Source organism: Gobius niger, assembly GCF_951799975.1.
Source record: "Gobius niger genome assembly, chromosome: 7".
NCBI lineage: Eukaryota > Metazoa > Chordata > Actinopteri > Gobiiformes > Gobiidae > Gobius > Gobius niger.
Genome location: NC_136858.1, coordinates 20,822,512 through 20,846,182, shown reverse-complemented (window position 1 = coordinate 20,846,182; position 23,671 = coordinate 20,822,512). Strand labels below are relative to the sequence as shown.

At 40.0% G+C, this 23,671-nt stretch overlaps 1 protein-coding gene across 1 annotated transcript; it reads right to left on the bottom strand.

Annotated features, from left to right (window-relative positions):
• Positions 1-1,590: 1,590 nt before the first annotated feature.
• Positions 1,591-22,863, bottom strand: anapc1 (anaphase promoting complex subunit 1). Its single transcript, XM_079559517.1, has 53 exons — positions 22,692-22,863; positions 22,041-22,280; positions 21,791-21,955; positions 21,300-21,342; positions 21,133-21,230; positions 20,966-21,048; positions 20,785-20,858; positions 20,571-20,716; positions 20,115-20,263; positions 19,855-19,986; positions 19,537-19,752; positions 19,342-19,437; positions 19,184-19,277; positions 19,024-19,089; positions 18,780-18,920; positions 18,195-18,338; positions 17,636-17,696; positions 16,096-16,151; positions 15,886-16,017; positions 15,725-15,799; positions 15,542-15,616; positions 15,300-15,469; positions 13,682-13,773; positions 13,307-13,455; positions 12,325-12,403; positions 12,059-12,092; positions 11,892-11,965; positions 11,637-11,815; positions 11,440-11,526; positions 11,233-11,372; positions 11,038-11,156; positions 10,818-10,948; positions 10,559-10,699; positions 9,935-10,087; positions 9,528-9,609; positions 9,360-9,451; positions 9,136-9,270; positions 8,879-8,961; positions 8,511-8,589; positions 8,358-8,432; positions 8,171-8,220; positions 7,921-8,071; positions 7,629-7,825; positions 6,856-6,942; positions 6,439-6,556; positions 4,508-4,585; positions 4,337-4,404; positions 4,126-4,264; positions 3,580-3,666; positions 2,942-3,037; positions 2,560-2,749; positions 2,091-2,222; positions 1,591-2,004 (listed from the first exon to the last, which is right to left on the bottom strand). Exons 2-53 carry the CDS (start codon positions 22,254-22,256, stop codon positions 1,874-1,876), a joined length of 5,880 nt encoding a protein of 1,959 aa, XP_079415643.1. The 5' UTR covers positions 22,257-22,280; positions 22,692-22,863; the 3' UTR covers positions 1,591-1,873.
• Positions 22,864-23,671: the final 808 nt, after the last annotated feature.

Here is a 23,671-nt window from a genome sequence, read left to right as displayed (position 1 = left end):
CCACAAATGAAGGTGCAGGAGGCCGCTGTAACTTCGTCAATTAAAATGAGCTGTATGACGCTCGCGGAGAGCAGCAGACCAATTTGGTGTTTGTTTGGCCACACCCACTCGGGTTCCTCCCTCTGCCCCGTAACTGACTGAGCCATGAATAAGCGCTTGGATCCTGAAGAAATGGCCTCACCTGGAGACCGGAGACACGGCTTGATGCACACGTTGTATTCATGAATAAACTATGCACGGAGGCACACCTTTGCCAACCAAAGGACTGCAGCACGAGGACTAGGGAGTTGCACCGCACTGTGCATAAAGTATAACCAGATCCGTCGCAATCGTTCATGTAGGTGGACTGTATAGTTAGTATTATCTCTCAGATGTAAATGATTAAAATACAGACTGGAGTCATACAGGAAGTAAAAGCAGAAGTTGTGGTCAATAAGGTGACTTCCCTGCAGCACGTTCTTGTCATCTTGACCTGTTCAAAGAGACAGGCGCCCACAGAGTAAAGATACTCAGATGAACTGTGCAGGTCGTGAACCAACAGTGTAACGATCTGCATTGGCTAAAATGTGACTTCCCCAAGCCAGTGCACACTTCTGTTTCAACATCTAACCTTAGGTATTTTTCTCCATTAAAGGTTTGCTGAGGAAGTGAAGATTTCCTGTTGCATAATTTTAGCTTGAGTGAATTGCTCATAATAAATTGTGTAACAATATCTGAAGCAATAGAGAAAGGACAAAGTCAGCATAAGCAGCATGTGTTCAGTTCAGGTCACCTTTGACGCTGGGGACTAGTTTCCTGTTTCTTTAGCAACACTATGCAAATCTAATTTGCATGAGTTTAACAAATAGCTTCTCTTTTAAAGATGAAGAATAGTTAAAATACATGTATTTATTCTGGTCTTGTTTGCTGCCCTTTGTTTATTGTGTGAGTGATTTTGTTTTATGGCTGGTCTGTGGGGGCAAAGCATCAGCCATACAGAGGCGTGAGAAAGAGCCACAGGGTGTGTTCGCTCGGGCATACTTATTGTGGAAACAAACACAACAGGATTTTTCTGCTCTATTTTCCCGCAGGCACAATGTCCACAAAAACATTATAGCCGAAGTCTTTTCCCCAGTGTTTCTCAACGTGCCATCCCTAAACACAGTAAACTCCAATTCCCTGGTTTTATCATAGTATAATTCATTTAGTATTGATCACTTGGTGGTGTTTCTCTAGTCTTTTCTCTGTCTATGATGTTATAGCTTGAGTGATGGATTATTACTCCAGTGGTTTAGGGCTAAAGCATACTGCTTTTTCACATGGAAGGGTTGTCTGCAATTTCAGACTGTTTTAATAAAAGGTAGACTTGTTTTAGTGAGGCTTTATTAATAAATTCAAGTTAGGCGTTTCCTGACATGGTTTACACCTATAGACTACACCAGGTTTAGATGTCATTTACTCCAATTTAGGTGAGTTGATGTAGACCGGATATTTAATGAGGTGGTACTTGGAGTGAAAAGTTCGAGAACCACAGCGTGAGTCTCCTCTATCATTTTTGATGATGTTCAAAGAAATACATATGCGATAATCAGGATTATTATTTTATTTTATTTTATTTTATATGACCATGTTATACTAAAAACATGTATTTAAAATAGCTTCATTACGTCTTTATGTTCGGAGTTTTGGAGTGGTTGTGCATACTGCTCCAAGTACTGTACAATGAAACAAACTTGCCATGGTCTTTAACAAGTACAATTTACAAGTACATTTTAGTTTGGACGCATACATACAAATATAATACACAACGCTTTACAAAACTTGCTCCTGTTTGTTGCTAAATACCGTAGTTTGACAAGAAAGTCAGACAACAGTTTTATGATATGGGTGCAGCTCAGCAGAAGCCCAGGAGTGTGTGCTGTGCCGCTGTGGAGCCCAGCAGCAGAGGAACCAGCCTCAGCAGATCTCTGAGCGGGATCCCCAGCTGACCACTGCGCGACATCAACTCTCCTATTGAACTGCAGCCTGTGGGAACATGGAGAAAGCTGCATAACACCAAGCATCTGTTATCTTCAACTAACACATCTAAGCACATCTAAATGAGATATTACCCTCCAGTTGAGAGTGAGTGTTTCTCATATACGGGATGGATCTGTACACCAGAAAGCAGGCCAACATCACAGACTGGAAATCTGTAGGAAAGCTCTCCTCCATCATGTAGGACTTCACCACTGAACTGTTGTCTGGAGAGAAAAACATAAGTGTTTCATAATATCTCTTGACTTAACACTTTGAAATGATAAACAAGTACGGTCTGAAATTGAGCAACAGAAAGACAAAAATATTGGTAGTTTCAAGAAGTGTTGACGGTTGATAAGAGCAAAGCAATTGTAAGCCTTGCCACACAGACTTTGTGGGGTGTGCATAGGAGTGTTGGAATGTGGGTTTAGTTTACACACCACAGTCTTTCTGTTACACCCAGCATTACAAAACAAATCCGGTGTCCTAACAAGTATAATTGCCCGTCACTATAATCATATAATTACATTCTGTATGTTTATTAATGCATGACTTGCATACCTTTCAGCCACTTGTCAAGAATCATATCCACCATGTTTTTCATGACGGGCAGAAACTCTGACGTGAGGAGGGCACCGTGCTGAGTCTCTGCGTCCCTCAGCAGCCTCCTCTCCCAGAGCTCCAGCACTAAACGGAGCTGCCACAGTGGGAACGTCTGTAACAAGTCGCCCCCACGCAGAGCCCCCACCGCCTGGTACAGCACACAACAAAGTTTCACCATTAGTTTTATTGCAAATGTTTCAAGTCCAGCTTAAACAACAGTTTTTATTTTCTAAATCCCCAAAAATGAAATTTGTGATGTGTTATTTTGTTACTTGATGCCTAACTTAGTTGATATTGATTGTAAAAGCATTTCTTGGCATAGAAAATCACATTACTTTACCTGCTCAATTGCGATGTATGTGGGCAGCATCTCTGGGCATTCCTGCGTCACACATTCATACAGCATTGTAGAAAACAAGACCAGAGTATCTTCTCTCTGCTTAAACAAACAAAGTGCATCAGAAAAGGGAATTATGCCATGACAATTGTTTTAGAGAAGAGTTAATATACCAAATAAATCTATACACCTGCCCATACAAATCCATGTGCTGCATTGGCATCACACCAAATTTCACAGTGAATAAAGTCCCAGACACAGACCAAATCTTGCAATTATTACTGAGCTCAGGTGTAAGACGTTAATAAACAAAACCAGAGTGAGAAGAGACTATACTGATAAAATAGATAAACACCATGTATTCCTGTTCACTGTAAATTCAATTACAAAATGTTACGCCACAGACCAATTTTCTTCCATTTCTGTGTCAGACAGTGTGCTATCCAAGCAATTAACCCGCATCAGTCAATCTATGGCAGACTATATTCAGAAAACAGGAGCTGAGCTATACAGCACAGGTCAGGAACAGCATTAAATGTTTCATTTGAGCAGGTCCATGCACAGTGTGAAGCGTCTCCTTCGGCCACTGAACTATATATCTACATTTAGTAAGCCTGTCTTGTGACACAAGAAAAACTCACATGTTTCATTCCTTCTGTGTATTTACAGAACAGCTCCGTAAATGAGACCAAAGCAGGGTCAGAGGTCAATGTAGAGATGGCTTCAGGCTGCAGACAAACACAGAATAAGACATAAGTTTTCTAAAGAGACATAAAACTTTCAATAAGAAACGGCACAGATGAGTTTACAATGAGAAAATAGAAAAATAGGGCAGTGGGTTGTGAAGGAGGCAGAATGATCTCTTCATCCCTGTGGACGTCCTCCAGGTGTATTGACAGTTTACACAGGGAAACAGTAATAGTCTGTCAAATGCACAGCTGCCTGCCGACCCTGTAGTGACAACCTGCCAGCTCTGGCCTCTGGAGAAGACCTACACTCAATTGACTTCACCTCTAGTTATATGCTGTCGTTGATGAAAAGCAATCTCGGATGAGTTCACTTGCGTCACAGCTCATTAGTAATGGCTCAAAAAAACAAAGCAAAGCCTTCAACTTACAGCTATTTTTAATAATTTAGTAGTAACTTGTGGTTTGTTCTACCTGGCATATGTCTTGAGTTACACTCACCTTGAAAGCCATAGCCCCAGAGTGACGATGGTTGACTGTTGATGAAAGTAAACTCTTCCACCCTTGAGGGTCATCTTTATATGGCAACTGTCCAGCTCTCAGTTTGACATATAGCACCCCATCTCTGAACAGGATAGACCTGTGGGAAAAATAAACTACCCGTGTGAACCATGCCTAACACAGTAAGGTTTAGTGAGAGAAAATGTCTTACTTCAGATGCTGCGTTTCTTTACTGAGGTCCACAGACAGTTCCCAATAGCGAGGCCCTTTCACTTTTACCTGATCAATTCAAGCAAATACAAAAGGACAATCAACACCCATTCATATATTAAAGAAAATTTAACCCCTCATGATCTGACTGCATATAAAAAAAAGGCATTACCCTCTTCAGGAGGTGAAGCTCAGGGAGCATAGTCGGTGCCATCAGTTCCACTGTCGTTTCATCGTACCATTTCGTTTCCTGTAGGTCACATGAAGAAAACTCTCAAATTATATAAAAGATTCTCTAAGCTTTCAGATATTTAAAACTAGACAATGACCTTTACATTTATTGGGTACATGTAGTTAGCAGACTGTAAAAAACTGCATTAAACAAAGTTTACTAAAATAATGTACAAGCCTATTTTGGGTTATTAAACTACGCTTTCAGCATAGCATACTTGTCAGTAAACGCCTAAAAAGTAATGACATAATTGTGGTGGAATGGAGTGAACACATCAAAGCATTTGCGAAATGTCCAGAATAGAAAGTGTAACATTGACTTTATTTTTTTAGCTATAAACCAACCAAAGCCATTACGTGATGAGGATGATTGAAAGAGAGGAACGTTTCTTTGTAAAAGCATAAATCAAATATTCATACATTGTTTTTTAGAATATATTTGCTTCTCAAGAGTGCAGGCGTGCTTGCTCCTGTTTCTTGCCTCTTTATGCGCTTTTGAATCATTCTATTTTTGGCACATGTCTTGAACATGATTTTATTCTCTTCTTTTAAGTGAACCAAGACTTGACGACTAACAGCCCATATGAAACCAGACATTCTTAGGAAAAATCCTAGAGAAAATATATCAACAGCTCACATACTTTCTCCTGTTTAACAATGTGTTTGATATGTTAGGATTTAGGTCCCACCACAGCACTGAGACAGCTCTGATCAAGGTGACAAATAATATCCGCATGAACACCATTTTTGTTCTGCTGGAGCTGAGTGCTACCTTTGACACAGTGGGCCACAGGATCTTATTTCAGAGGTTAGAAAACTGGGTGGGAATCTCTGGTACTGCTCTAAACTGGTTCAAGTCCTATTTTGAGGACAGGACGTACTTTGTCGAAATTGGCAACAGTGTCTAAGACAAAATTGCCTTGACCTGTGGAGTCCCCCAGGGGCCAATCTTGGGACCCCTCTTATTTAACTTGTAGATGCTTCCATTGGGTCAGCTAATAAACAGCAGTAATGTGTCTTATCACCACAACACTGATGACACTCAAATCTACGCGTCGTTGACGGCTGGTTAACATGGACCTGTAGATACACTCTGTCACTGCATCCAACAGATCAATTTGTGGATGCAAAACAACTTTCTCCAACTATACTCAGACAAAACATTGTTTTTGGCCCACAGACTCAAAGAGAAAGTGTTATCAGTCACCTCGAATCTCTCTCTCTAAAACTAAAAAATCAGGTTAGGTCACTGGCTTCTCTAAACAAGCTGTCATAGACAACTGCACTACATCCAGAACGCTGCTGCTCGAGTCCTGACAAGAACCAGGAAATACGACCATATTAGTCCAGTGCTCCGGTCTTTGCACTGGCTGTCGCTCACAGAATAGAATTTAAAACAGCCCTGCTCCAAGTCTTTTCATGTTTTAGCACCAAAGTACATCTCTGACATGCTAGAACCATATGAATCATCTCAGGCTCTGAGAACGTCAGGGAGGGGTCTCCTGGTGGTTCCCAGAGGACTAAACATGGTGAGGCTGCGTTTCAGTTTCATGCAGCTAAAATCAGAACAGTCTTCATGAGGATGTGAGCCAGGCCTCAGCTCTGACAATGTTAAAAATCCTGAAAGGCTGAAAAACAGTTATTTTTACCAGTGCATATGACAACTGAAAGTATTTTATCTGCACTCTTGCTTTTTACTGTAATTAATACATTTTTATGTTGATGTTTTATGGATTCATTTTATCTGCTTTCTTGTAATTTTTCGCAACTGTGAAGCACTTTGAATTGCCCTGTGTATGAATTGTGCTCTACAAATAAACTTGCCTTGCCATGCCTATTTAGCGCTCAGTGGGTGGTCTATGTGAGACTTGCCTTGTAGGTGACTTCGAGGAGCGCATAGCAGGGTTTGAGAGAGTCCACATCCACTGGGACCAGCAGACGAGGTTCAGCAGCCAGGACTGCCAAGTGCCGCAGAGCCTGGAGGTGGTAGCTGTCAACAAATAGATCATACTGCTTTACATTTAGAGCTAGAGCACAGGTGTTAAAATTGATTGTTCCTTTGAGTAACTATCATAGGTATTATTTGTATATGAATAGAATGGCTAAAGGTAGACCTTTAGTAGAGAGACATATTAAAGACATCAGGCAGAGAGCGAGAAGTATCACCCTGAATATTTTTACTGCGTTGTAAAATGTACAGGTAAGGTTTTTGACATTATCTTGTTTTATACGTATTAGTATGTTGATGGTGGTGACATCGCTTTATAGCTCTTTTCATTCACGACTTACCGGTTATCTGTACTGTGAGCAGGGAAATGTGGATATAAGGCACACAACAGAGCAGCTATGGCTGAATTAGAGGTACTCAGGCTGTACCTAAAAAAACAAACAAAACAGACAGACAACAGGAATGCATTATTTCTGTTTAAATAATGCATTTCTACGGTGCAATCTAATTTAAACTTTTGGGAAATGACTATACACTATCACAGCAGACTAATATCTGCACCAAGCACATGTCTGAGGCGACGAGAGACACAAGTCATACTCATTGTGTTGCATAGCACACTTTCATTTTAGCTGTTTAAATAATAATGAGAATATGACCGCAAGAAGACTAATATGAATGACAAATAAGGTGAAAAGAATAAAAAGCCAGGTTAAATTCAAATAAACTTGTAAAAGGCTGAACAGTCCATAAGTCAAACAGTGTAAAACAATGACATTTAATGACCCTGTTACACAAACAAACCCTAACCTCTACAGACCCCGTCTCGCATTCACATTTCAGATAAACCAGTAAAAAAACAAAACAAAGAGAGCATTGAAGCACAGACCTTAGTGAAACAAAAACTTGAATAACTTAACATTGAAATGTTCATCAGATTAAAACTGATTAGAAAAGCAGTCCCAATTTCAACACATGAGCAAATAAGCAAGGCCTGTTCGACATTGGACAGGTTGGCCAATGAGAAGCAATCCCGATTTGCCTGGTGTATTCACAGGTAAATGTCATCTATTATGTTCAACACAGATTTAAGTTGTACCTCTTCAAGACTCACCTTCCACCTCCGAGGAAGAGTAGGCCCAGAGCCATGTGATGAGCCATGTGAAAGCCATAGTTCATCTCTCCTCCAGTACGTTTGTGAAAGAAACGGCAAAGCTGCAACACTTTCAGATTCCCAGTGCCCGCCATTACCATGGACATGGCAAGTAGAACCATTGACAGTCCAGTCTGAAGGTTGTAGAAACCTGTTTGCTTTAATAGTGAAGCAAAATAAGGTGGTGTGAAATGAGTTTAGAAGTGCCGTACATCAAACTGAAATTAGAAGAAAAACAACTGATGAAACTTACCACGGCATTAGTTCCTGAAAAAGACATTATGTACTTCATGAAGGTTCGAGCAAATTCATAAAGACAATCAAAGGCATCAGAGTTTGCAGATCCGGCAAAACGAAGTCCAAGGGCCAGGCACGCCCCCGCTGTGATGTAGTCCTGGGCTTGTCTGAAAAAAAATGATGATCACGCATTTCATCCTTATTGGGATAGCAGAATTCCCATGGGTTATATTTGTTAACTAGTTTTGTTCTGTAGCTTTACTCACGTCATGGTCTCCATGTTGATGTCGTCTGAAGGAAATGTCCCCCTCATGATCTACACAGATTTACCAAGATAATTGCATCAGTTCCTCCAAAGCCCACAATATACAGTCGAAAGATGTGGAATCATAGTCATCAAAAAGAATATTGTGTGCATTGCAGTGCATCTATCTAACATCTTCTGTTTCGTACCTGAGGTATGTTACTTTTCACCCATTCTGCGTTGGGGAGTATCTCATCCCACATGATAATACACCTCGCTAGAGTCTGAAACCAAAGATGGACATGAACAGAAAAATCAGACGAAGGAAAGGTGAGAAAAGACATAACTTGTACAAGACTCACTCGCAGCAGCAGAAACTCTGGTTTAATGAAGTCCAGAAGAAACCAAGTATCCGGAGGCTTCAGCCAATCAGCTATCGACCTGGAGAAGAGGAGGAAGGTGTTAATATAATGCTCCAGCGAGGCATTTTTTTGCGTGTGTGTGAGAAACCAGGAGCCTCTTGACCGGCAGCTTTAAGATGAAGGAAATTAATGGGATGCCTCAGATTTCCCGACTGACAGGTTAGGATGTTCCACTTTCTTGGTATTATACAGTATGTTATGTTATAGTTCATAGATAAAGAAATAGTTACAAAAACATGCAACCCTCTCAACATTCTTGGGATGAGGACAGGACAATCCAAAAGCTGTTCATTGTGACTGATTCTTACCTATTGTTAGTCTTCAAATAAATCATAGCGAGAGCCAGTGTAGCCCCCGGACAAGTGACATCAACGTTGATGGTGTCTCCCTCCTGTACAAGAAAGATATTTTTTAATACATATAATTTTTTACAGTATTTCTTATTTAAAGTTCATCAGGAACGAAAAAAGCAAGCAGATACGTATGTTTAACTTAGGTGCCAGGAGCTCACACCACTGTGGACAGCAACTTAAAGTCCTATCTTATCTTATGTGCATATACGTACCTTGATTTGGTAGCTGGGCGATTTATGTCTCTCCCGATTGGCTCCAGCCTGTGCTCTGCGATGACCTCCCACCATGTACTGATACAATTGCTCAGGCACATTCAAGTCTGTCATGCCAATCAAGTTACTGCCATGCTGGAGGGGAAAAAGGAGATCTAGTTTGGCCAATACAAATGCAGTTTTTATATGCAAAATTAAGACATGACAGAATAAGTCAAACACACCCCCAGGCAGACCATGCCCAAGGCCAGTCCAGCAGCAAGTGAATAGGACTCTCTGTCAGTACAATACTCCATCTCAGGACCCGGAGGTCGCCCTGAACACAAACAATCATCAATGAGTACAATCCATCATGTGAATGTTCTTTTTCCATAAATAGTGCCATGAGTTACCAATCTCAGACAGCAAGACTTCAGCATTGTGCCTGTGTCCTGTTCCTTGATACACCAGACCGATTCCAATCACAGCAGCAACCTACAAAACAGCAAAAGAATTTGTTTCTATTGACAGAGAATTAATTTGACATTCATCTAATTGTGTGCGTCACATAAGTAGGCCAGAACAAGTTACCCTTTTGCCAGTAATATTAGATACTGTACATTAACACAGCTTCACAGATGGATTATGCTTTGACTTCTGATGTATTTACTGTCCCTCTCACCCACCAATATCTCGTGGTCAGCCAGTTACTCCTACTGCCCAAAAGCTTGTAGTCAGGCAGTCCAGGCTACTAATATATACATCCAGAAAACATCCACACGATGAATTAATACAAATGTGTACAAGTTAAACATCAAACCTGCACATTGTGAGGGACGTCCAGTTCCGTGGACGTTGGAGGAAGAAGAGCAGGGATGTGGATGCTCAGCAGCCGTGTGACAGACATATCCATAGTGCCCAGTTTGGCTGCAGACACTCCCAACAACAGGCCAATGCTGGTCATCTCGTGACCCTGTAGAGACATTATGGAAGCATTGGGAAAAGCTTGGGAATATAAGACATAAACATAAAAGAAATCATAGCCTTAAATAAATCAACAACTATCACTCTCTACTACTCATACATTTGTAATGTCGCAAACTTTGTTAACTATTGTAAACAATAATATATATTACATTTTGGAAATGCCGTTTCTTGTGTTGCCTGTGCTGAATACCAAAGAGAGACCAAGATATAAGCTATAACTACATTTACAAAGATACACCAAATGCCTTTCCACTGCAACATCCTGTTTTTCACTGGGAGAACATAGATGCTAGTTTCAGGTTTACTGAGCTCTCTGATTTTCATTGATGAAATTGAAACATCAGGTATTCATTTATTAAGTAAAGACAGCTGACGCCAACTCTGAACACGTCTTAATAATATCTTATGATGATTGTGTTTTCACTCAGTGCACATTTTTATGCATTATACAAATCACCTTTGTGAGGTAGTCGTGTATGTTAAGTGTGGCCAGCTTTGTTAAGTGTCCATTGAGCCCCAGGGCCATAAGAAAACCTGCATACTCATTGGCTAGCTCTGGACTTTTTGGTTTGTTGTATGCAATCCAGGCCGAGTCCACCTTGGAGACAAACAAATAATTAAAAAAGGGGGAAATATTTACAGAGCAAATATTTCACTACAAGAAGCTCATGCATGTGAGAATGAACAAATGTTATCTCATTAGTGTTTAGACTGACCTGAGAGGCTGGAGCTATTTTGAGGCCAGCAGCAACTCCATTGTGAAAACTGGGCCAGCTTGTCATATTGGGAGGCACGTCTATGTTTCCACTGTTCAGATCAACCATAACGTTCCTCGGAGGTGCTCGGCCTGAGGCAGGAAATAAAATCAATATATGTGCAATTTTCTACAGGACATTAGATTCCTCATTATGAATATCAGAAAAAAACAACACCAACCAGTTAGGTTGAGCTTTGGCACAGGTAATGGCTCTGTTGGGACAGGATGGTAAGAAAAGAGAGTAAAAAAGCCTCGTCCAACAGGAAGAGCCATGGTCCGTTGGCACAACTGCAGAAGTCTGACACAAACCAATAAAAAGACATGTTTATAAGAGCATAATTATATCAAAATATAAAGTTGACCAGTGTACGAACTTGTTTTCCTTTTCTTCTATGTATTCATGGTCTGACACTTCAGGCAGCTGGACCACACTGACCCGCACTGGTCTAGAGCTCTGCAGAAGCCTTCTCACTTCCTGGACTCTGAGATCTTGACTCCAAATCAGTCCTGTGACCTAAAAGGTCTGAGGGGTTAGATCTGAGCCAGAATCAAGACTAAACCAGAGGATCCAAATGTGTTACCTCCTGAATTATATCTGACATTCCATCCTCCTCCCCATCCGCTTCGGTCGGGGCAGGAGGCTCTAGAGACAGGCCTGAGCCGACAGCCTACAAGAGAGTATTTGCATGTATTGACACAGTCAAGAAATGAATAATCGAAATCAATGTGTATAAATGTAGCCGGTTAATAAAGTCAATTTAAAAAAAATGTTTTGTACCGTTTTACTCTTGGCTATAGTCATCTTGTGAGCTTGTTTGGTGAGGTCCTGACGGCCAATCAATAAACAGACGTCCTCTGACCAATCAGAACAAGGTTGCTCACGGCAGCGGTAAATCGCTTCTCTGATTGGAAGAGCTACACCGAAAGGAACAGACTCTAGGTCTTTTATGGTAAAAGCTGAAAAAGTTAATTAAGTTAATTTTATAAACAAAACTTCAATCTTTCCATTTTCCATAACAATACAAATTGTTACCTTCAGATGTAAGCCAGGCTACCAACTGCTCAGCCAGGCTCTCTGAAGAAAACTTCACGTGCACAAAACTTTGTCTGATGTGACATACAAAACAAAATTACCAGTATGTGTCATCTGACAGCTAGTACCATATCAGTATTTAGTTACAAATACATGGAGGGGTTTACCGTCTGTAGTGTGGCTCATGGATGAACTTGTGACCTTTAATAGAAAAATACAGGTGTGTGACAATAATTACTTTTAAATATTTACCATGTTCTGGTGACACTTATTTTAAGAGGTAAAACCAATATTGACACAAGAGCATCACATTTGCTCAATGCTTTCAAACTAAAGTTCATTTTGTAATTCAGTTTTGTCATTAAGACTAAAGTGAGGTTGCGTCTGTCACAACTTCATGTATAGTGCTGTAAATCAGTGTAACATGACTCACCTGCAGAGAGCTTGACAAGATATTTGGACACATGCGTCGATGTTGCATTTTCATCTCCAGCTATGTACAAAGCATAGCTCTGGAAAAGACAAACCACAATGTTACCATTTATACTCCTCACAACACAAACCACACTTAACAAAATAAGCACATTAAATGTAAAAATGCTTCTATTGGCAACACTACTGGAAAGAAATGCTGTGACGGTTTTCAAGTTTTTATTTTGCACTGAGAGTTTTTTGTTAGGAGTGCCAGCCAGGTATCCCTCTTAAAATGTGTTTGTTTAGTGTGTTTTTTTTAAATGTTATGACACTCTAGCAACAATGGACAGGGCGTATCAAGAAATGAAACAACCTCGTATTGAGTGTGTTATAAAGAACGGAGCTTAACACTGGATGAATTGTGGCGATGGCTGTTACTTCCCACACTGGTCAGAGGGAGGCCATTTAGAACCAGGAGGGGAGACAACTCAATCAGCTGGACGTATGTTATGAATTGTGCGGTTGATGTGGGCAGAGAGAGGAAAAGTGCTGCTTCAAAGGGGCAACACCAGAGGTTTGTCACAATGCCTAAAACATTTTTGTTTTTCACAGAATCTAGGAAGATTTTAAAAATGTGTAAAAACAGTGTAGAAAGAACAACATGCACTACAAGTCAAGATCGTTTTTACATAAGCCTACAAATAATAATTGCTAATGTTCAGCAACCATTTACGGAGATGACTACAGAGTGCAGCAAGACCTGAACAGACTGATGATACTAAATAAGTTGAATACTTCACAATATCTCCATATTTGTGGTTGTCCATTGTTCTCAGTCAGTATAACAGAAAATATTTATATTTATCTGGACTTAGAGCTCAGTCCAGCATATAGCTCTTTTGTGACCTAACTACTTCAATAACAGTTTAAAACATCTAATTTGAACAATAATTAGATTTTTGCTTGAATGAATGAAACATTGACAAAAGCCTAAATCACACCAAAACTAGCAGCTTGGTCCTTTGACAAATGTTGGGCAGATGGGGAAAAGGTGACACTTCCTCTCCTCTCAAGCAGCTGCTGAGCCAGTTGAACACAGAAGGAGGGTCCTCTCTCAAAAAGGAAGGCCGATGCATCTGATTCATTTGAGCTGTTGAAAATGAAAGATATAAGCAAAACCAAGCAATCAAATACGTAATATTATATATTTACTGAAGGAAAACAAACATTTTGTTAGAAATTGTAGTGTCAGTGGATGATTATAATTGTGGACAGTAGACACGGCACAAGACCATCTTGACCTTTCAACAGCACTTTTATATGTCTGGCCTGTTTCCTGGCTTGAAACCATTATTAGACTTCAAAGAGGGTCTTACCCTGGTCCACGAGGCAACTCTCACTGAAGCATCTTATTAATGAGGGGTAGTCTCTCCAATACAGATCAACATATGAGTCCAACTGTAGGTCCCTGCAATGAAAAACAGGTATGACGACTTCAAATCAGGACTAAAATAATATGTTTGCTGACCTGTATGACACTGACAAAGGCACTTTGGTATCGCAAAAATACAATGAAACTGTAAACTAATCAATCAAGTCCAAAAGAGTCGCACTCGTGATTAAGAACAAGCCTCTTAGCAATTAGCAGGTGCAGTTCAATTACGAATGTCTCTCACCAAATCAATAGTTTTTAATCCTCAAGAGGAGATTAGACTCCCACGCAGTGCTTATGTTGTGTTATAAGTAATTAAATAACCATAAAACGTACATAGGTAAAAAGGTAAATATAGAACTTTATATACTGTATATACACAACATTAAAGCCACACCACGGAACATTTCGCCCCATTAAAAATAATAAAATACAAGCCTTTATTTAATTGCTGCTCTTGTTATTGGCAAAATATACTTAATATAGGAACAAACAAATATGTGTCTTTTCGGGAGCAGCTAAACTCTCCTAAGACCTGACTTGTAACTTTATTGGGAGCAGGACATCCGCCACCCGTCTCTCCATGGCAATGTTGATTAAAGGCAGCAAAATTTTAAATTTAATATAGATTAAGTCCTCATCCAAATGCATTTTAGATCCTACTATTGTCAGAAATACCAAACATGGACCTAATGACCAGCACGACACAGAAAATGCTACTTTTGCAGAGGGTCATCAAAGAGTTGATGTGGATGATGTGTCACAGCGGTTAACGCTTGTGCTTCACCGCTGGAGGGCTGGAGGGTTCGATCCCTGGAAGGAGGGGGCCTTTGAGTGCAGAGTTTGCATGCTCTCCCCGTGTCTGCGTAGGTTTCCTCTTACGTTTCCCCTACCACTAAAAACATGTACAATAGGCCAGAATGAATGTGTGTATTGAGTGAGTGGTCAGAGGGGCCAATGGCGCAGCCTCGCTCCCATTAGTCTACCCCAATGGGGCCAGTGGCTATAATAGTAGCTTACCACCACTGAGTGTGAATGATTAATGACTACAGTGTGGTCCTCTGAGAAACTTGGTAACACAGACTTGAAAATACAAATGGAAGCCGTTACTATCATTATCCTATTGATCAACATCTCCACCTCGTCCAAGCTAACAGTAAAGTCAGGTCACAGCAAAACACACATATTGGTTGTTCATTTTATGCATTTTCCAACTATAATTATATCTGTAATGAAGTAAATGCTTGTATTTTATTCTACTAATTAGATGAAATGTTGTGGTGTGGTTTCAAAGTGAATTTAACTTTTTAGCAGCTTAATTCACTGGGACTCGATCAAAACATTTTCAGTAAGTTTGGAAATGCATGTTTGTCAGGTATTTCCTGGTAAATCAAGAGCAAACTAATCAGAGCTGCTTGATCTCCCACTCGATCGCTCGACTACCATTGTCACAAAATCAATTATAGCAATCATGCTAACAAAGGTCTATTACTCTCCATGCCCCAACGCCCCAAATGGAAAAGATCAGAAGCACCCAAATGGATAATTCTTTCCGGCTTTACCTGGCCAGCTGTTGCAGCAGACAAACTAGTGACGAAGCACTGGCTCTCTGCAGCTCGTCCAGCTGCAGATCCTGATAGAGCAAGTGCAGAACATAGAAAAGTGCAGGAATGTGGGGGAACAGCAAAGCTGAACTATCTAGTTTTGGTGGAGGACCGCTTGGAGAAGATGCCTATGTTCAGAAATAAGATAAGATAATTAGCTAATTTTTAACAGAATATCACTTTCAGCTTAAAACACATACAGAGTCTGGTGGAGCGAAAACCGGCTTTGAAATCATCTGTCGGTGATAGTGAGAGTCCAGCAAATAGTCCCAATCCTGCAGTGTGGTAATAAATAAATGTAAAGGTCAATCCATAATCTTCCCAAGGATCATTTTGATCAAAACTGTTTATAAAGGTAAAACAATTAAAATTATCACACAAACCTCATCTGAGCCTCCATCAGACGGACGGGCCTTCTTGGCTGCAATCACAGGAGAGAGGGGCACTTCAAACTGGAGCTATCAAAGAAAAGGGGGGTTGAGAGTAGGGTTAAGACAAATGTTACAATTCTAGTTTGTTCAGTCACAAACCAAAACACACTCACGTTGCGAGTCCATGCCAGCCGTTCAGTGTTGTAGCCCAAGAGTGTCATTAAACACGTGACAAAAAGGTTCCACTCTGAGTGGGTACTAGGTCCACCAGGAGCGTTGTAAATGGTGTACCATTTTACCAAAACCTAAATGGAAAATATTTTCTCATATGTATACAGTAAAGTGTTTATAATTATTTAATTTATGCAAGTAAAAAGACAAACCTTCATGGCAGCATCTTTAGGAAGAATGAAGCGAATGGCTTGGAGACATTTTCTTACTACAAATGAAAAATAAAGACACAAACAAACATTTCTTGTCAGTTTACATAACTATAAAAAGTATAAATAAAATTAACAGATACCCAATTACTGTCACCAAGTTTCTATTACATAGATATAACTCAATCACTGAAAGAATACCAAGGGACAAGTAGCGCAGTAAGGATATATTCACGCTACCTGATAATCATATATATGGATGCACCGATACCAGTATCGGGTATCGGGCCGATACCACATGCTTGTACTCATACTCATACTCATTAATGAGGTCCCGATACCAGAAACCGATATCACTTAACGTGTGGCTGGCACTCCTACCTCTCTGGTGAGGAGAGAAAATAGCAACAAACTGTTGAATTTTTTTGTGGAAATACAATATTCCACATAGAGCTGACTTTACTACAGACTACACTCCCTAAATCAGAGTCTGTGCTGGATTTTACAAGAGCTAAAAGTTATTAGTGCTGCAGCGTGGAGTCTGCAGTGTTTACAAGATACAGGCTAATGTTGCTAATGTTGCTAAACTACAGCCAGGGGCTCATTCATCTGAAAAACTAACCCAGCGAATAAAAACACACAAGAAAATCCACACATAGCTGAAGTAAAGGCGAAGGAGACCATTTAGCTGCAGTAATAAGTCACCATCTCAATACCATTATTAAGTAAAAAATACATAAATGAATAAAGCACTGGCATTGAGGAGCTCTTGGACCTGGGCTGTTCTGTCTATGATGGACAGTGCAATAAAAATGAAAAATCATATTGAATGAAAATAATACAATAAATAAAATGGCATCTGTACAATTTTGATATAACTTCTCTTAAAAGCGTTGCCTACTTTACTGAAGGAAATGTAACTGAGTAAATTAACTAATTACTAACCAATCTGCTGTGAAAAAGTAATAAATAAAAGTATGTTGAAGAAAATGCCTTGCACACACTTGGCAAGTACTTAAATCAAAGTACTCGTATCGGTTTTAGAAAAAGTGGTATCGGTGCATCCCTATTCATATATGCATTGTGTTACTGCACATGTGCTCATTTTCAACACCTGTCCATAGGGGCCTTTTCGGTTACTACAATATAAATGTAATAATCGCCTCAGTTTTGCATCAGTGAGAATATCTAGTTAAACCTCAGGGACGACAAAAGCACCCATTAAAAATCTGCATTATTGCATATCACCGAACAATCAATTTAGAATCATCTGCATCTCACTTGATTAGTTATAGTAGATAGACTGAGGCACTGAGAAGGCAAGCCTTGACGCCAATGATATGCAAACCAATCATTCTTCCCACACTCGCCTTATGAGAACATAGATTTCATTACACTCACACACCTACACAATATTTATTCATTCCATTCATACTTGCATATCCATTTAAACTATTTCCTAGTTGTGAACCTGTTCATAACCATGGCAATAATACCAATTCTGATTCTGATTGTTTTAAATAAAAATCTGAAAGAATCTTACCAAGTTCCGAAGTAGCGATCTCTGGGATGGATATCCTCTGCATTGTGGCATTGCTTAATTCCTGATGGACACAACACAACTTTACACTTTAATGCAATAAATCAAACTTTACGAGCGCCAAAAGGTTAGGTCTAATTTTTTCCTCATCAAAGTCGAGGCTATGCACATGTAAAAACTAGAGGTGCACCAATCCAGATACCTATACTGGGGGTTTGAGTATCTACTGACATCCGATAATAACTGATACCAAGAGACTTCCTCTTGACAGCAGTATCTGCTGTGAGTGAAAAAGTGAGATGAGATGAACAGTCTTAAGACTTTTCTTGCAAATGAGATGTTACAAATTAATTATATCTATAAATAAACTAATGGAACAACATTTAACAAGGAGCACTGGCCTCATCGATAGAATTCTTCAAAACGTTGAGAGCCAAAACAGGTAACGGTTCAGTGGGATATTTAGAAATTGGAATCCATACCCAATATAGTATTTTTTTCCCCGTATCAGATTGGTGCATCCCCAGTAAAAACATTAATTGCAGTGTAAACACAAACTTACAAGAGAAACACGGTTGCACACTGGATCTCGCAGAGCACAAATGTGAGGTGCCACCTGCTGGAAGGGGTAATCATCTACAAATGAGGCTTCATGATGCTTAATATGATGTCCTCTCAGCTCAGACACTGGAGACGGCATTGTGGCCTAAAAGAACATACATTTTTCCAGTTATCTCATTGTACTCAAAAATGAAAGCATAGAACAAATAAATATTAGATAAATATTCATATAAATTCATAATAAATGGGAAATGGTCTCAAGTTATATAGAGCTTTTCTATCTTCATGAGGCCCAAAGCGCTTCACAACAAGGACCAAGTCACCCATTCACACGCTCATTCACACATATGTATGCAGACACTGGAGGCAAGGTGGGTGAAGTGTCTTGCCCAAAGACACAATGACAGTGTGCACCTGCGGGGGCTGGGATTCAAACCCCTGATCTTCCAATCACGAGACGACCTGCTCTACCACCTGTGCCATTGTGGCCCCATAATTAACAATTATTGCTTACCAAATACTTTAAAAGATTAACTAATGTAATGAACAAATATTACTTGGAATATTTTCACCAGAATATTCTAACCTCGTCTAGTCTTTGGAGATGTCTACTTCCTGCATTGGCAGGTGTGCTAACATTGTCTTTGTGGCCGGGTGTAAGATGAGAGCCATATTTGGACAAGCTGAAGGGAGGTGCAAGGAGTCCAGGAACAAATACTTTGCTGATCTGTTGACAAAAATGAAAACAAATAATAAAGACATGTGCCTCAAAGGTAAATACACTGAACACGGCAAATAATGCCTTTAAAGGAACTGAACAAGATTCTTACCCTTGTGACCCCAGTGTAAAGGACCAGACTACCACAAGCCTCCAGCACCAACATTGCGTCTATGTTCTAAATTCAGACAGGTCAGAAAGTCCAGGGTTAACTAAATTATTCAAAGCACCTAAATACATGGCTGTGTTTGTGTTCATGTTAAACAGCTTACCTCGAGGGGTGCCGCATCCTTTGCAGAAATAGCAGTGACTGAAGCAAAGATAAACTGAGGCGAATCATGATTGCTCTCAATAAACCTCACGCACCTGTAGCATATTACAATGATCAGGAATATTATACGGTTATAAACAGATGTTTATTAATGTTCACCTGAGCTGTTGATGAGACTCAATCAGGAAACAGAGATACTGGTTCTCACAAAAATCAGAGGTCAGGAAGACTTTGGAAGCCTGGCTACTCATTTCTCTGAAATCAAGTAAGTAAATATGAACTGCAATTAGAAACTTACCAGTTTGCCCTGAAATAAAAGGATGTTGGAATAGTTGCTGTCTGTTGCTATTGTACCTATGGCACCCAGCTGAGACCGGTTCACTCCACAGCTGCTCCATGCAGAGGTCTGGTATGATGGGCTCCATCTCTGGGATCAGTAAAGTGTCATTAATGGTGCTGTTGGGAGAGGACATAAGGCCATGTGCTCTCGGGTTGGGGCTATGGAAGGATGTGTTGAAGCGAGCAGCACCAGAGAAAGATGGAGCCGCCATTCCTGGTGAGTGGGCTCGACTACAGTGAGGAGACGAAGGTGAAGTGTTAAAAAGGGGAAAAGAGAGTCCATGTCCGTGTAACTAAGGTCATCATTTTTATAATAATAACGCTCAAGCGCACCTCAGAGCAGCCATATTGGAAATATTAGGCGAGTGAACACGAGAGTGAAACCCTGGGGAGGAGGTCATAACCCTGCTCTGGGGGCCATGCAGAACACTGTAGTGAAGAGGGGAGCTGGAACCGACCGCACAACTACCCAGAGAAAATAAAACATTTATTTATTCTCTTTAATACAACATTAATAATAATAAAAAATAAAAAATGAATATACTGTATGAGGTAAGGTATAATATAACCTGGTATAATCTAATATGCAATACCTCAGGCCAGTTGCAGGAATATGCCCCATTCCACCAGGAGAGTCCAGTCGAGAAATATTTCGCAAATGAGAAGCTAAAAAACTAGAAGCCATCAAACCCATGGGTGTACCAGCTGGCTCAGTTGGGCAACGCAGAACTGCATTCTTCTCCTGAGAGGAAGAAATAGTCTGAAGTTAGTGCTTGCCTGGATACCAAATATATTCTGAAAAGCACTAACTACATGGCCTCATGTGACGCTGTTTTAAAGCTTGTTTTCAAAATTGATGAAAGTGATTATGTTTTATTCTAATTGATTCACTTTTTTCACCCCCAATTTCTAAAACATATTAAACTTTTTGTCCATGTATAATCTATAGAACTCCACTTTATTTAATTCAACGTAAAAAGCACAACTGGATGCTAAAAAGCAAAGAGTAAACATAATGTTGTTCATCCATGTGGCTTGTATCGACTTACATCATGTGTAACTTTGCGCAAGGACCACACAGAGTGAGTTCCTTGTATGGCGTCATACGAGACAATCAGTGAGGGCTCAGGACAGCTAAAAACTATCTTCATACTGGTGTCGGACACATATTGCACGCGGCCACCTTCACAGAGGCCTGGAAAAAAAGTTTACCAAACAGTATATTACAGAGACTGATACATTGTCGTTTGTTGTGTATTTTACCTGTCGGTCTGAACACAACTGGAGCAATCTCATCTAGAGGGTGCATCATGCTAAACACAGTGGGAAGAGGTTCGCTATAAAACAAAGGAGTTGGTGTTAAAGAGATAAATGCAATGTCCAATAAACCTAAAAAGATGCTGTATTTGGATCTGTACTTATTTGTATAATATATAGCACCTACCCTGGAGTACTGAGCTGTGAATCAGATCCTGTGTTTTTTCTTTCCAATACAAGTCCAAACTTAGTTGCCCAAACATCTGAAACCTAGTAAACATATTAAATATTTCAGAATGAAGCTAATGTTTTGTGTATTACTAAATGCCAATGGAGAAATGTGTAATTGCTTACCTGGAAGGGCAGTGGGGAAATAAAATCTTTGCCACTCACAGTGTGAACATTGATACAGCTGCTCTGCACGATGCACACAGTGTGCTCCACCTCTTCTTCTGCAGAAGTTTGAAATGGATGATTAGAGTCCAAATTTACTTCATTAATGCATTTTTGAGATACTGTACCATCTTTTCTCATCTGAGGAACCGCAAAGTCACACCACAGGGCCTGTTAATGGAAATGTTGCATTATCTTATGTAGTGTTTCGAGACCAGGTGTGGGCAAGTATTTATTTATTTAACCAATGAGCCACAGTGTGTTATTAAACGTATTAAGCTGCTACTAAGGTGTTATTACGCCTTGCAATATAGTACCCCTTTTTATCCGCATGGAAAAACAACATATTTAATTTTGTGCATCTACATCTATCTTAGATCATGTAAAAGCTCATGCAACCGTATTTAAATAGGGAAACGTGGAGCTAGGTTGCTTCCAACTTCACCCGCGTTTGGGCCCATAGGATTATGCTGGGAGAGGCTAAATGCTAGCAACATCTTTTTGACTGCACGCACACACAAAGACAAGACAGGTACGCTTCAACTCGTTTAAGCTCAGGTAAGAACATATCTCAGTATGGAAAAACGGCGGCCTGTTCCTTTAAAAGAAAAACACCTACCTTCTCAACTGGGCTGTCAACTGTGAAGGCTTTGTATACGTTGGACGCCTGTGTACGACTGCCTTGACTCCATACAACCACATTTCCAGCTGTATAGAGTTCCTCTTCAAAATCCACATTCTCCTGTTTAACTCCAGCACAGCCTTTCCTTAGCTGCCAGGATTCCTGTAAACAGAAACAGAAATATAACAGGAAACACACTAAACCGCTTCCTTTATCTATAGCAAGTTTTAAGGTAGTAATTTCCCACCCTCTCTCTCTCGTGCAGACTGACTTCTTGCAGGGACCCCACCAGGCCAGCGGCACCTTCAGATGACCAGAGCTCGGAGGCGGGCTGGAGTTCTCTAAGCTGCAGGTTGAATGCGTTGGGATGGTTCCTGCAGTGTTCACGGCCGAATGGGATAAACGACTGCAATTCCCCTGCGGCAATCATCGTGGCTGTCTCTTCATACACGACTTCCGACATGAGTTCCAGATTTCAGCATTATTTCTGAGATCAAATCGTAAGCATTAGTATTTTTCGGCCAATGGGCATGTTGGAGGAAAAAACTGCTCAGGGTGAAAAGGGGGTGAAAAGTTGGAAGAGACACACGAATAGCTAGTTATTTATTTAAGCATTTTAAATGATACCATGTCAAATCAACCAAAGATTCAGATCTAGTTCCCTATGCCTTAATTTAGCTATTTATATTTAAGTAGGTATTACAACTATAGTCATTTACCAATAACATTAATCGGCCGGCAAACAGACGATTTTTTTTATTCACTAGCTACAGTATATTAAACCAAGTTCTCGTGGTTGAAGTATTATTCAGCAAATTATACTGTCATTTTTCTTCTTTCCCTTGGAACATGCGAGCTAATGCTAATATTGCTAGCTGTGCAATAATATGGGGCGCACCTGATAATAAGGAATATACTGGCCCTTTCCGTCGCGTCCTCTTGTACAGCTTATGCTCCGTACTTATTAAGACAAGCATGCAACTTGTATGATGCTCAAAGTTGAACGGAAGACTAGTAATTTGCCTTCAGTAGGTTTTCAAATGAGCGCGGACATGTTTGTTGTCCCAACATCCTCTTCCTGTTCGCCTTAACCAATCGGCGGGGAGACATATAATAAAGGGTGACGTCTGTGCGTCAGGATGGTACGGTTGCTTGGATACCGTACGCACTTGAACAGAACAAGCACTGGATGGGTATATTTTTATATACCCATCTTTTTCACTCATAAATACATATCGTTTTGTTTAGACTTTTTTATTGTATTTGTTTGGAGAAATTTACTTCAAGCAGGGAATCAATTGCACAATAAGGCATCACAAATGCAGCAGCACAAGACACTGTACACAGCAGAAATTCTTCAATGTACAATGCACCAAGTAAACTACAACTATGTAGTTGTCTGTTAAATTTAGTTGCTCTTGACTTGTAAATTATAGGCATTCAAAATATAAACAGGACAAAACTCTAACCAATGCTATATTAGAGACTAACTGGCTTAGACCACTATAAAGTCACTTCAGCCTATACAGCAATAACAACATAAATAGAATAAATTATACACTGATTCTATGTACATGATGAAAATAAAATGTATATTTTTTGGACTACATTCTGTTTTTGAAAGAAAAAGGACTCCTGTGTACACACTAACAAAAGTGAGTCATACAGCTTTAGACCAGTGAGTGAGCCAGCGGGTTCAATAAATGCTGCTCAAAATGATCTGACATGTCTCAAACCCTGCCAACCATTAAGAATGTTTGGCGAGGGTTGATAACGTTAGGAACAAAATCAAGCGTTGAAACATATAGTCTTGAAAAATGCAAAGAGGTAAAGGCGTGCATTTACAGCAAATAATTGTGTTGTGCATCCTAGTTTAAT